This window comes from Topomyia yanbarensis, chromosome 1 (genome assembly GCF_030247195.1).
Source record: "Topomyia yanbarensis strain Yona2022 chromosome 1, ASM3024719v1, whole genome shotgun sequence".
Taxonomy (NCBI): Eukaryota; Metazoa; Arthropoda; class Insecta; order Diptera; family Culicidae; genus Topomyia; species Topomyia yanbarensis.
The window spans coordinates 149,896,804-149,911,314 of NC_080670.1; the positions used below are offsets into that span (position 1 = coordinate 149,896,804).

The 14,511-nt window shown below is 38.4% G+C and overlaps 1 protein-coding gene across 11 annotated transcripts in view; it reads left to right on the plus strand.

Annotated features, from left to right (window-relative positions):
- LOC131677035 (irregular chiasm C-roughest protein-like) overlaps positions 1–14,511 on the plus strand; it is a 569,032-nt gene that overhangs the window by 398,575 nt on the left and 155,946 nt on the right. For all 11 annotated transcript variants that reach the window (XM_058956588.1, XM_058956579.1, XM_058956554.1 and 8 more), the window contains one exon: positions 13,795–14,400. In XM_058956588.1, coding sequence (XP_058812571.1) covers positions 14,053–14,400 — 348 coding nt within the window. In that variant the 5' untranslated portion in view covers positions 13,795–14,052. The remainder of the gene's footprint in view (positions 1–13,794; positions 14,401–14,511) is intronic.

Below are 14,511 nucleotides of genomic sequence, written 5' to 3' on the forward strand. Positions count from 1 at the left end.
ATATTAGCATTGATCGGAAAATGCTTTCCAACGCTGCGCATTGCATACATACAGGACATTTTGCAGGTCACCAGAAGCTGTTCATTTTACCACCGCCACATGTTCATTTTACCCACTCGCTATAAACATGTCTCATTTTTGGACATGTTTAGAAATCAAGAATCATGTTTGAAAAAATGTGTTTATGACGAAGTATTTTTACCAGATATGTACAAAACATGTCTAACAAGAAACATAAGGTGATTGTAACATCTCATTCACTTATTAGTTAGAAAATAATGACTTTGTTTAACGTGTTCATTTTACCACCGGTTCCCCTACCTACCAACACATTCGCCCAAAATATTGAACCCAAGCGTACAATGCAAAATGAGTCAACGCTGATGATGATGGGTAGAGCGAAAGAGACAACTAGTGCCACCACGACACTATTAGCGCGTTTCACCAAAATTCCACGCGGCCTTTCCCGATTGAAAGAAACGGCCGCGCTTAGCCCATCTGTCATAATATCGTGATTTTGCATAGCGAAGGGCTGAATGTTTTTTTGTTCCAAAAAACAGCCCTGCGTTATGCAACACTTTGTGCAGGTTGATTATACCAGTTGCAAGTGGGGCCAAATTCACCAAGTTCCGTAAAATTCATTTTAATTTACAGAATTGATAAAATTGCTTAGATGAGCTAAACTAATTAATCAAATCCTGTTTTAAAAAAAACTGTCCTTGCGTTTAAACTAAAATGGGAAGCTTATTACTACCACTACATTACTTAATTTCAAGCGCAAATAGCAAATACATGTGCTAGTTAAACCAAAAATTTACTGGCAACATTACAGCGGCATTTAGGAAGCAGTTGGAGCGGTCGCCTGTTGGACGACACAGGGTAGCGTCCCTCCACAGCCAGTGTAACGGACTTCTAGCTCAGCTACACTGGCTGTAAAAAACACAGCGCAGTGATCTGCTTCGCCAGCCGTTCAACAGGGAACTGAGCGTGTCTGGCCAAGTCCGTTCTTTAAATAGTCGATGATGACGTCATTCATAGAAGCGTCGCGCGCTAGGTACACCATTCCGTCGTACAGGGCTTGGGAAGCGCTATCTTCTGTGTGTAAATGCGCGATATTTTGACAAGGTTGCATATTATTTAATTTTTTAATGCTATGATATCAAAAATCTTTGGGTTTATCTATTGGAATCTATTCTTAGAAGTATTTCAAGGCGATTTGTGCAAAAAATTTGGAAATTTATTGTGAGATGGCTGAATTATATGCGTTTAAAATTGGACCACTTTTCGTTACATACAATTTTTGTAGAATTTGCAGAGTGCACCCCTATATCGAAAACAAAGACGTAGTCCTACGTCAAAAAATTAAAAATGCAACTTTTGTTTGTGAGCACTTGTAGCCAGTACGGATACATAAAAGCCTCCTCATGCTTCAACGAAAAGAATACCCGATCAGAAGAGCATAACAAAACAATAACACTATTATAACTATGGTTGATATTTATAACAACTAGAGTTATATTCAGATAAATGAATTGAAAGTGGATTGCGGACAGTTTTCTATACTATCAATATAATATAACATAATCTATTATGAGACCATCAATTTATGAATTGATCGTTTGTTACTAGGTCAGTGTCATTAGATGATTATATCTAATACAGTCCTTTTACAGAGGACGTATATGCTTTTGGAAAAAAAATATATCTCATTTAGTTTTAACTTTGATAAAATCATATCAAATTTTGTTACAATTTTGTTATCATTAGGTAGGGTTTTGTTTTATTTTTTGTTATTTTAAAAACTAACCAGCCGGATTTATAACAGGCTCTGTTTCAAAATATTTTAGAAATAAATAACTCCAGGTCTTATAAATAAGTTAAACCCTTCTGATCTGGTATTCATTCGTGGAATAATTTGAAACTCACCATAAATATCACAAACAACGTGAATTAAGAAAACTTTGCTTACAGCACTAGAAAACTTAATATCACCCGAAACTTCTACCGAATAAATCACAACAGAAACATACATTGGAGATTATATTTCAATATAACTAGAAATGCACAACGAGTACCACCTGCCCAAGACAAACGAAGCAATAAGGAACCCGCCAACTTTCCTTAACTGCCTACTAACCCCCGAACCTAATAACTTACAACGATTGCTGTTACTTTGTCCAGAGAAAATACTGCGATAAAATGTCAAATTACTTTTTTTCGACAGTACCCTCGATTCGGAAAGATGAAATTTCGAAAGACCAAAACGAGTCAATCAATCAACGTTCTGTCTGGCTTCCTCGCTAACCTGTTGGAACAATTGCTCATACCTGTGGAAAACCCATATTCGATGCTTACCGTACATCCATGCTGTATCTGTCTCTTTTTCAAACATACTAATACTGAATAGTCACGGAATGTATTTGCAATCCACTCAATCAACTCAATAAAAAAAATTGTAATAAAACCAATCGATTGTTGCCTTCGACACAGTTATTGAAAATTTAAAGCCGAAAGTTATCCTCTCCCAGACTGTACTAAAGGCGAAGCTTCCTTCAACCAAGTCCATACGAATAGCACCACCGCCGTTCGCTATCTTATCGTCTGCGAAAATTCACCTGAAATACACTTTATTTTCGCGTCGGTTCGGTTGGAAAATTGGGAAAACAACCGAATCAGTCCTTCGCAGCCAATTTCGCTAATGCCTACTCGTAAAGTGTCTGCCTTTGAAATCGTAAATAAGTTTCAACGAGCCGATTGGGACCAATAAAAGCAGGCACTTTGAATTATTATTATAATTATTATTTTTATTACTGCCATCACCGTCGTCTTTCGCGCGTTAACTAAAGTGAACCGATTCTGAGGATTCCATTTCGTATTCCCTCTCTCGTATCCTCAGAGATTCTAGAATATTGCTGTTAAATGAATGTTGAACTTCGTCCGATAAGGTTAGTGGAAAAAGTTTTCATTTGAGTACTACCGCTATATGCATAACTGTCCCATATTCTATGGAATCCCCTATATACGTGGGATTCCTTATATTCAACCGGCAATTATGCGTCGAACGGTAGAGTAAACATAATTAAATTTACCAACAACTTCTTGGTTTAAGTACAATGTAAATTGTACATACACAGATCGAAGAAATGTTGATATTAACACAATTTTCATGTTTTTTTAAACAAATCATTAGTAAAATTCTGTGCAGATTTATATTTCATGTGACATCCTGAGTTTCCTGAAGGCAAAATTATGTAGTCTCCGACCTGCTAAACTATAAAACAAATATCGTGTTTGGTTAAGAAAAAAATGAAAAAAGAGATGTGACAAAATTGGTCAATTTTGCTTCACTTATCTTTATTCTGTGACTGCAAATCAAAACATTTTCCCAGTAAGATATAAAAAATTTGGAAAATACAAACAAACATGCATTATGTGGAGTTTAATGTTATGAGTTAGGGTTTATTTTTACAACATTATAATATAGCACTTTGACTCTAGTTCCATATAATCTACATAAAACAGTACTGAAACGTACCGGTGACGGGGATTAAATTCTCTTCTCCGTGAAATATGACGGAAATTTATGCGATGATTTAAGAATAAGGTTAAAACGAGGCCTACCGCAAACCCCACACTATTTAGCGCAAGCAAACACCCCGGGAACGATCAAGTAACAACCCTCATTATTTAGCCTGCCCACCAGAAGTATCTGATAAGCTCATTACCATCGAAATTTATTAAATTCCAGACCAGGAAAGGCTTTCGGTCCGTTTGATAAGTCAACAAACCGCTATCCTGCAATTAAAACATCCCAACCACATTCCACCCTTCGACTCGCAATAATGTTTCCTGCCTCTTGGTCTTTCTGCTTTCCGGTACTGGCTGCAGTAGCGCGAAAGAAAATTCTAAGCTTTGGCAGTAGCATTAGAAATCTGTTGATGAAAATGGAAACGCTATTGTCGGGCAAATATTTTCTAATTAAATAGAAGTGACCGGACCATTTGCTGTGGATAAGCATTCGAAATTAATTTTAGTCCAATTGTGGAAGATGGTACATTCCTGTATTGCAGGCTATCAATAGACAAAGGCAAAACAATGGAGTTATACTTTTCCGAATCGGTAAACTAGAATATTGCCATGACAAGAGAACTGGCTTCATAAGTAATGAAATTGGTTTAGGTATATTTTTAGTCTGGAGTTTTTAATCGAATTTGAACCGTTTTAGAACCATTGTGGTTCCTTGTGATATCCTTTTCTTAAAATAATTTCAGCGCATCGTCTTAACGAACTCGATCTGGTGGTGAAAAAGTGAGCCATTTTGATAAAAAATTTGACAACGAAAATGACACGATTTGTAAAAAAGTAGCTACGTCTTTCCCAGTAACGTGATTGATTTGGGAATAATGCCAGAAAAGTTCTAGTATCCTTCTAGTAATACCACAATAAAAATTGTAAGTTCCTGCTAACAAAACCGGAAGCGGCACTGCACTCGGTCGTCTATCGCATCGTCAACTTCTGCCGGTGGAAAAGAGAAGAAGAAGCAGAAGTGGTAGGATAAAATCAACGGGATGGAGCCTATTGAACTACTAGTCCACCGGAGTGTTCCGGTAAAAGGCAAGGTGACAAGAATTTTTTCTAACCTGAAAAAGCGAATGACCCTATGATTAAAACCTCTATATACGAATTAAAAATAATAATAAAAAGAGCGACATCGGTTGGTCAGTTGTTCCTTCCACTCAGTTTTCTCAACACTTTCTGCTGAATAATGTCGATTTCCGCGAGTATCCGGTCGTCCGAATATGTCGGTCTCAAGCACTGTGCAGAGATATTAGGCGGGGATAACGAATTTGTTCGTTCTCCATCGTCCACATGATCCTACGCCTGTATGTTCCCGCGAGGGTGAGCGACTGGCGTCTCCTAGTCGCAACATTCATCACAGGTGCAACGTCCCTTACTGTGTGTGTGAATGGCTGCTCTCCCCGTCCGTTAGTAGCGGTAGCTCTTGGGACTCCTCCCTCCTGGAAGCCCGCTGTCCCACTTCCAGTCTCCGGTCATTCACATTGTGTCCCATACTATGATCAACAGTAATTTGGGGTGCCTTCTTCAGATGATCGCATGGCCAAAATTCTTCTTGTTCGTAGCCCCATAGTTGGGTTGTTATCATAAGCCGTGACGTAGATAGAGGCACTCACCCGATTCCCCCTTCCATCTCAGCGTACTACCATAGATTCCACAAGTCTATTCCAGTGGTAGGAATAAGGCTCAGAGGTGAATGACCGCTTGTAGGACTTCAAATGACTCAATAATACAGCTTTACCAGTCTATTGAGCTTCGCATGCCGGGAACTCACCAGCCGACGAAAAAACTCGACACACTTGTCCAGCAAACCAGTGTCTTATCAAAAACGCTGACTCTGTGAAGCATCGACAACAGAATTGGATGATCAGTGAGAACAAGCGAGCGTTCTATGACCAAATAAACCACGAGAAGCCCGATTTCAGCGAAGGTCTACCGGATATTTCGCAATAGCACTAGCACTTGGGAGGCGCCCGTATGTGGCAATCGTCGCTAAGGCGCGAGGAGGAACGGAGAGGTGAAGAAATTGACAATATGGCAGCTGTCACCGTCAAAATCAATGATGTACGCGAGGCTACCTAAGGTACCAAGATATTAGGCTGCACTTGGACCAGACGGTGTCCAAAACTTTTAGTACAAGAATCTGACCATTGGATATACCAAGATGGTTGCATATTTCAACAGGGTGTTACACAAATCACGCTTAATGCCGAATTGAACTTCATCACCCGTAGTACCACAATTCACCTCCAAAGAACAGTAACATGTCCAATCAATCAATGTACAATGCAATAACCTGTCTATCAAATCTGTATAAGATCCTGACCACCATCTACACCACATACGTATGGGCCCATTGTGAACAGAATACTTTCCTGACTGAGGAGCAGAAGGGAAGAAAGAAAAACACTCACGGCCGCACATCATTGATGCAGTTATTGTTGGACAAGCAATGTGTAACCAATGGAACCGTAGAATGGCCTATATCGATTACAGGAAGGCATTCGACTCCATACCTCACTCGTCCTTCATCAAAGTGTTAGAGATGTATGCAGTCAATCCTGTGGTCGTGAGGTTTCTGCGGCAGGCGTTGGAAATGTGGACGACTACATTACAGCTCAGAAGTGGAGAAGACGTGTTGTTGAACACTCCGCATCTTAAGGGGAGTATTCTAAGGCGATTCAGTCAGCCCGCTTTGATTTTGGTTTGCGATGATTCCTCTCAGTAGGACAATCAATCGAAACGGGCATGGCATGGCTATGAGATAAGTCATGAAGTAAACTCACCGGAACCCACCTTACAATGACGATCTCAGATCTATGCTAATTCGACGGAACGACTGGGTGTAGTCATCAAACTAGTCGAAAGTATTAGCGACGACATCGGCATGGAGTCAGGTCTAGAGAAATGCCGTTCTGTTCAGCTATCATCTGGGCAATTGATCGACACTGGGGGCTACGAGATCTACGAAGCCGGGATTAATCCGGGCATAATTCGTGGCGAAACGTATAAGTATTTTGGATTCCGGCAGCTCCCCGGGGCTCGCCACAGAAACATCCGAGCTCTGAGATAGGTTCTTTAGTCGAGTGAACTGTGTCTAAAAATCTTTCTTGAATGCGGGTAATAAGGACATAGCGATCAACACGTTTGCTGTCGCCATTTTGACCTACAGTTTCGGCGTCATCAAATGGAGCCGGACTGACCTGAAAAATCTTCAGAGAAGATTGAGGAAGGCGTTTACACAAGCAGGAATGTGCCAGTCACAGTCGGTATTGGAAAGATTAACATTGTCGTTGGATGAAGGAAGACAAGAAATAATCGACATCCACGTACTATGAGTAGCGCAGGTGAGACGACTGCGAGAATACTTTGTGGGGATGCTAACTGACATGGAGTATATCAAGCAGTTTGTGCTGCGGACCGCAACTATAGCGCACTTCATCTAACGCAAGCGAACTACCACCTTAACTACAATATGCAGACTGCAGAGGGCAAGATTACAGAGGGAAGCAGAATGCCGTGCACAGTGCCCACCATCATATGGAGCAGCTGTACGTCGACAAGGCTGCATCGAATCTCAGGCTCAAGCGAAGTGAGATCTTTTAATTATTGAGGCCGACATTACAGCCATTCAGGACAGGATAATGTCGACGAGGAATTGCAGGAGATGTTGTTTGGCACCAAGACGTCGAGGATATATGCCGGATATGTCATTCCATGCAAGAGACCATCGACCACATTATGGCAGGCTGCTGCTTAATAGCCAACGCAGTCTATACCAAGCGTTACAACAGCTAGCAACTAGCTAGATTTTGCAGCAGCAATTGATGCTGCAACATGTTCTTTTAAAAAAGATTGTGCCGAACTACGTTACCTTCCTGTACTTGTTCTGGAAAAGCCCATTTCAAGCATTACTGGGATCGCACTGTTCTATCGAATTGAACAACAATCTGATGGATACTCACGTTGAAAAAATTGCCAAATCTCTCCCACTGGCCGTAGAGATGAAAAAATGTGATGGTTAGATGGAGTTCCGAGAATTGTTACTGTTGTACTTTCGACGACTGGAGTCGTTTCGAGGTGGCTACTGGAGGCGCTGAAAGAGCTGAAGTTGGAGAAGGAGCTGACTGCTACCCAGAATTCGGGGGTGTCAGCACCTGCGTGATCTTCCGAGAGCTTTTGAGGCGGGACGATATACTGCTTCTTGAGGATTAGCTCAACAAAGTTTTAATGTATTTTATGTAAAATTTTGAAATGTTTGTGCTATGTAATCGGGGCGTTAACGAAGAAGCTGCAAACAGCTTAAAAGAAGTTCTATTGCTATTTATGAACTCATCCCTGCTTGGTAACTATGGATACCTGACAAATGTTACGGCATGGAGACCATCTCGCTCGATAAGTGGCTGATTGCTATGATTTACGCGCCAACCACGAATACAAGTCACAGTTTTTGGGATGCTTCAACCGTTCATCATGCATGAATGGATGTGCATCAACCACTAAAAATGCCGAGCTCACGTTCGATGTTCAATATTTGAGGATCTGATAGATATGACATCCGATTCCCCTGCAGGAAAGTTCTACCATCTGCATAAATAATTGATGGGCTGGTCCTATTAACTTTGCTGTTTTAATTTACGCAAATAAAAATATAGCAAAAATTACTGCATGGGAAATTCTAGAGGAATGGAAAAAACCACATGTACGTACTTTTGAATTCTAAGACCAAGCAAAATCATCCATTGATCGACGTCACATTTTATTCAATGCAATAACCACAAAAGGCAAGATGAAGCACTGAATCCAAGTTTCTGTTTTGCTTGCGAATATTTTATTAGTTACCGCACTGTTTCTTCGGAACGAAGCATATAAACTAATACCAGTTTTAATTATTTTAAGCCTAATATCTAAGAAATAGTTATTCTTATTAGGATCAAAATTGGTTCACCATTCAAAATAAATTAAAAGGAAACATGACAATGGTCACGATACTCAGTGACCCTTCTACTTCTGCTTAAGCCAGTGCAAATCGAACGACCAAAACCTGTTTTAATCCACCTAGCGGTGCAATTGTGCCTTTCTCATTTATCCAAACTACATAAAAAATAGGCTCCCTAAATCACGATGTGCCATGAATCCTGGAACAATCACGTTTTTACGTTATGAAAACAGGACCATGAATAAAAATCATGTGTTTTATAATTATGTTCAATTCCCCTTGAGTAACGCTCGCATAACGCTTATTTTAATGGAACTATTTGTTTTTGTTTTGTAAACTGTAGTCACGGTTTCCGCCAAGCCATTCCTAATGCGATTTTCAGTACGCGAACTAGTTCACAACATTAGGAACATTATTCATAAAACCAAAGGTTGACTCATGATGATTTTCATATATATAGGAGCCTTAGCTCACAAAATCAAAATATTCTAGATATGTTCTCGTGAACTATTTCGCGATATTCAAAATTGTATTCATGACTCCATTTAATTCTCGTGAACTAATTCATGATCTCTAATATATTAGGTGCGATTCAATATCCGTACTCGTGAAATAGTTCAAAAAATCATCAAATATTATTAATGTATTCGTGAGCTGATTCAGGATTCCTAGTATATGTCACTATCCAATATCCGTGCTCGTGAAATAGTTCACGAAATCATGAAATATAGTTCATGTATTCGTTAACTGGTTCATGATGCCTAGTACATGATTTACAATCTATTATGCGTGCTTTTGATATTTGGAAGATATCGCTATTCATTTACAATTTCATGCAACATGATAATGAAATTTTCCCGTGAACTCATTTACATATTTATTCCACGCACTGTTTTATGAAATGCCCAGCTGCTAGCGACCATAGCAATAGACATGAGCATTAGATACAAAAAAAAAACAATTAGGACCTCGAACATCATTATTCGTTTGATAAGGTTAATGGTGACGTCTGGATATAAAATAAAACTGCGCTAAAAATCTCAAATAGTGCGCGAGATATAATTCACAGAACAAGATATCAGTCACATTTTTATGATCCAGTTCATACTTTCACGTTATTCCGAATAAAAAACCGATAGTAACCAAAAAGTAATAGATCACAATTAGGCGAAGAGAATTTACGAATACCATGATAAAACTGCTGATATCATAAACAATAGTCATATTACTCTTTGTGTCAAATCTGGCGGAAAGTTTTAAAATAAAACATTACAATAACAAGAACAGAAATTACTAAAATCATTACTAAGATCGTGAAATCATGAATTTAAATCCCGCTAGTCTGACAGAAAAATGCGATAGTAAACTCATGAATAAGATAGCACAGTAACGTGATGAGAAATAACAAGAATCGCGAATAAGCTCTTGAAATCATGAACAACATTTGACCGTCGGTTGTATGTTCCCAAATCATGAACTAGAATCACAAGAAAAATTGAACATGTCCAGGGAACAACGACAGTACCCTACCAAACATTCTAACGTAACGCCATGTATATATTCGAGGCGAACTAGTTTTTTGAAAACACCAATATTTCCATGAATTCGAGGTAAATTATTCAAAATTTCAGGAACTTGGTCATGGTTTTCGTAAATCATTCAGTTCACGAAATCATAACCTTTTGTTCATGCATTTATGACTGGTTTTTTCGTGTACGATTCCATGGTTGGTTATGATTAATATAATGGTAGAAATATCCATTACATATTTAGTACGATTTGCACATACATACAACGGATCGACAGCCACGAACTTGAGAAGCTATGTGTCGAAGCTGAAACACTTGAATCCAGGAGGAGGGTTCGGAGGGTCCGGATCGCGCCAAAAATGTTCAACTTGTAAACAAATTTTAAATTAGTTTTCAAACTCAAAATCATTCAAAACCAAATTTTTCACTTGATTTTACAGACCTACTAGGGAAGTTTATTTTGGAGGAACTAGAAAAATATTGTTCGGGGGGGGGGGGGGATTGATCAGGGTAGGTAGGTTTAGAAAAGGGTGGTGTAAGATGGGGGGATAGACCGGGATTAGGTTTGCGATGTTCATAGTGATTGCATAACCTTTCTATATGAGAAAGGCAAAAAAGTAAGTTGAACTTATAAATATAGAACATCACTACTATAACAAATGAACAAAACGCACCAGTGGTTCTAAATTTCGAGAAACATCGTTGATTAAGCTTCAAAACAAACGCCAAAAATTTCGTGCAGTTTGCTTGAACAGAAAAAAAATATTCTGAAAAATTAGGGTGAACGTATAAGTAGGGGGACACACTGTATATTTCCATGGAACTAATGTCAAAAACTTTAAGTGGGCGGAGGTCTAAAGTTGTCCAAATGATATAAAATTTGGCATCTTAGCTTACTTTTCTATTTGTCACCATTGGAGGTTTTTGAGATTTCAAAAATGAGTATTTTTGCAATGCCCTAATGCCGGACAGAGGGTGGCCGTGGGGGGGGGGGGGGGGGGTTGATAAAAGGTGGAGGTATTAGAGTAAGTAGGGGCGATACTACACCAAACTACATATTATACCTTCCATTTGAGACTTGTTTTGAGAAAATCGGTTCGGTTATCTCCGAGTAATCGATGCGCAATTGTTGGTAACACACATACACACAGGCATACATACATACGCATACACACGTTTACCGAACTCGACGAAGTAAGTCGAATGGTATAAGAGTGTCGGCCAACAATTGCAAGCGATTTGTAACTCATTTTAATTATTTTTGCATCATTTATACATACATTGATTATAACGGTTTATATGGGAATTTCGCATATACTTGTATACTTCAACCCGTAACACAGAAACCAGAACTCCGATTCAAAGGAAATTTAATAGCATTCAATAGTAATGTTCTAGCTTTCATTGGAGACTAACTTTGTGAAAATCGAGTCAAACATTTCTGAGAAGCAGATGTGAATGGATTTGATTGGGCATCAATGAGCTGAAACTATAAATCCAAACATTTTCGAACACATTTTAAGAAGTTTTGCATCTTTTAGATACCATGCTGATTCCGATTTATATGGGAATTTCATGCGTGACCCCGTGCACCTTTCATTTGAGACTAAATTTGAAAAAAATCGGTTTAGCCATCTCTGAGTAACCGATGTGTTTATTTTTGGTCACATACATACATACACGCACACACAGACATTTGCCTAACTCGACGAACTGAGTCGAATGGTATAAGAGACTCAGCCTTTCGGGCGTCGGTTAAAAGTCGGTTTTCAGAGTGATTGCATAGCCTTTCTATAGGAAAAAGGTAAAAAACAGTGCATTTCATATTGTATTCATCGTCTTAAGAACAAAAAAACTCTTAATTTAATTCTCGTCGTGGTGGTCTGTCGAGACAAGTGAGTCGCAGAAGCAAGAAGTTGTGCTTCGTCCAAATATGATGGCTATTGATTTCAAGCCTTTTCGCATAAGACCGAGAATTCGTATTGTGAAACATTTGCTCAAGATGAAAATGGAGATTAGGCTTACGGAAGCCACCCTTATCGCGTTCTACCTTGTCAGGCATTCAGTGCTGATAGCGTATGCAATTGTACACAATATGAATTTATGTATTAGGTCGGTGAATTGCACTGTTAGTATAACTTCCAGGCATTATACTGAATCGTGCTAGGCAAAAAAATATTCATTCGAAATTTAATCCAGAAGACCGTAATATTTATTTTAACAATAATACAATAAACAATACACGTGTAAACGTATAAACAGAGCAAAAAGTGCCAAAAAAGTGAGATACGAATTTATTTTCCTACGAAATTAATACATTCGTATATTATTAACATTGATAATGTGATAAAACTTGCACGGTAGCAACAGCATTAACCGATTTTGTCCTTTCTTTCAATCGAATGCCAATTGCTACTAAATCATATATCAGTCAATCAATCATGATGAACTTCATTTTTTTTAGTCGTTTTCTATGACATCGGATTCCAACGTGACGATACAGCGATCAAACACCAATGGGCAATCACATAAAGCGACTAAAATGTTGTGACTAGTTGAATCTATTAGCCAATAAGTTGGGATTAGCGTTTCAATTTCATGTCTTCAATATGACAGTCTCTCATTCTCTGTTGTTAGTTATGGAATAAAATAAGAGAGATGATCATAAATCACGAAGAAAAGAGAGAAAAAAGAATTAATCAATTGAAGTCATCACTAGAACAACTCGAGTGCTTTCGGAATCGCGCTTTGATCATCTCATTTCGATTTGAATCAAACGACATTTTCGAAAAAAAAACCCTTACGAATTCGCTATCCGTACGACAAAGACTTCAATTGAAACAGTTTCCTATATTGTGGTAAAATGAACATACAATAAAACAGACAGCTTTGTTAAGGTATCCGAACATCTCTTCCAATCTTTGTGGTGATTGTTGGAAAAATCAAGGTCTAATTATTTTTATTCGAAAAACAAACCTATTATTAAACAGATAAGCACCAATATATTTGTTTAACAAATTGACTAATAGATTTAGAACATGTAATTTAAATTATCATAGCAAATCCAACTCTCAGAAGAAATTATAAAGTTGGAAGTTGATACACGCTGCCATTGACAATTTCTTGCAAAATTTCATAGGAATTTGATAAATCGCAGTAATTACAATCCAACTCCAAAAGAAAGTCCCTTCGACAAAGGGAAAATAAGTACAATGTGTTCTTCTTCATGTCGAAAACAAGTGGTACTGAAATTATTGAGCTTATTCTTATTCATAGATTCTAATTAATTGTAATTACAATACAATAATACAGTGTTGTAACTAGAGGAAATTGTAACTTACAAAAAAATAAAAAAGTTATTCAAAATCAATAATTCGTCGTCGTAGAAGAGATAATTTGTTATAACACAAAATATCTTTTTAGGTTTTTTGGTTTCTATTGTCTTAGCTTTAAAATTGTTTTACAAAGATTTTTTCAAAATTTAATGCAGTTTCTAGTTACAATCTCAAGTCATCAGAATTAATACATTTATGTAATAATTTTTTAAGCCCATCCCGAAACGAAATCTTACGTTGGTCTATGAAATGTAATAAGTATAAGTTTGATTATTATTATATACTTACTTTATGCCGAAAATTCACCACACCGGTGTATCACAATAGGTTTTCTTTTAAAATTTACATGTCCTAAATATGTTATGAACGGTACAATTATTTCCTAACATCTTGAAAACTTTTCTTTTTATTCCAGTTGGCGAAAATCGTTCCCACTGTCGACACATCCCATACGCGCTGCCCTGGTAGCTATGCTGTCGAAAAGAACTAAACACAATCCGTTCATGTAGTGCCCGAAGTATTAACCGTAATTAAAAGTACTTATCTGCTCTACTCAGAGCTTGGCTGCAAATCCAATCGTTCAACTTCCCGTGGAACTTTCCCTTACCCGAGAAGAATGTACATTGCATGTTCCACTTTGCTATAGTTGACCGGCCAATTAAGCGCACGGAGCATGGATCAACTGGATAGGTTGGACTTAATCAATTCCGAAAATCATCACCCGGAGGAAAAATCGTGTCGCAGCCAAAGTTGGAGCAAACGGAGACGACGGAAATGGGTGCTGTCCAACTGTTGCGCTGTACCGTTCCGATATTTTTATCTCTTCCTGCTAATACGAATATCAGCGGTAGCGGTGAAAAATCCTTCCAGTGTCGGTAGCAGCAGCAGTAGTAGTGCCATTGGGGAACGAATCTACGAACAACATCAGCGCTTTGCCATGGAACCTCAGGACCAGACCGCGGTAGTTGGATCACGGGTGACACTGCCTTGTCGGGTGGTGAACAAATCGGGACAGTTACAGGTCAGTAGCACAGTAGTATTAATTACTAATGGAATAATGAAAATTTTAGTTCATGGTGGAAAGTAACTGGTAGAAGATGTGACTGACCTGATTGTACATAGTTTCTTCTTT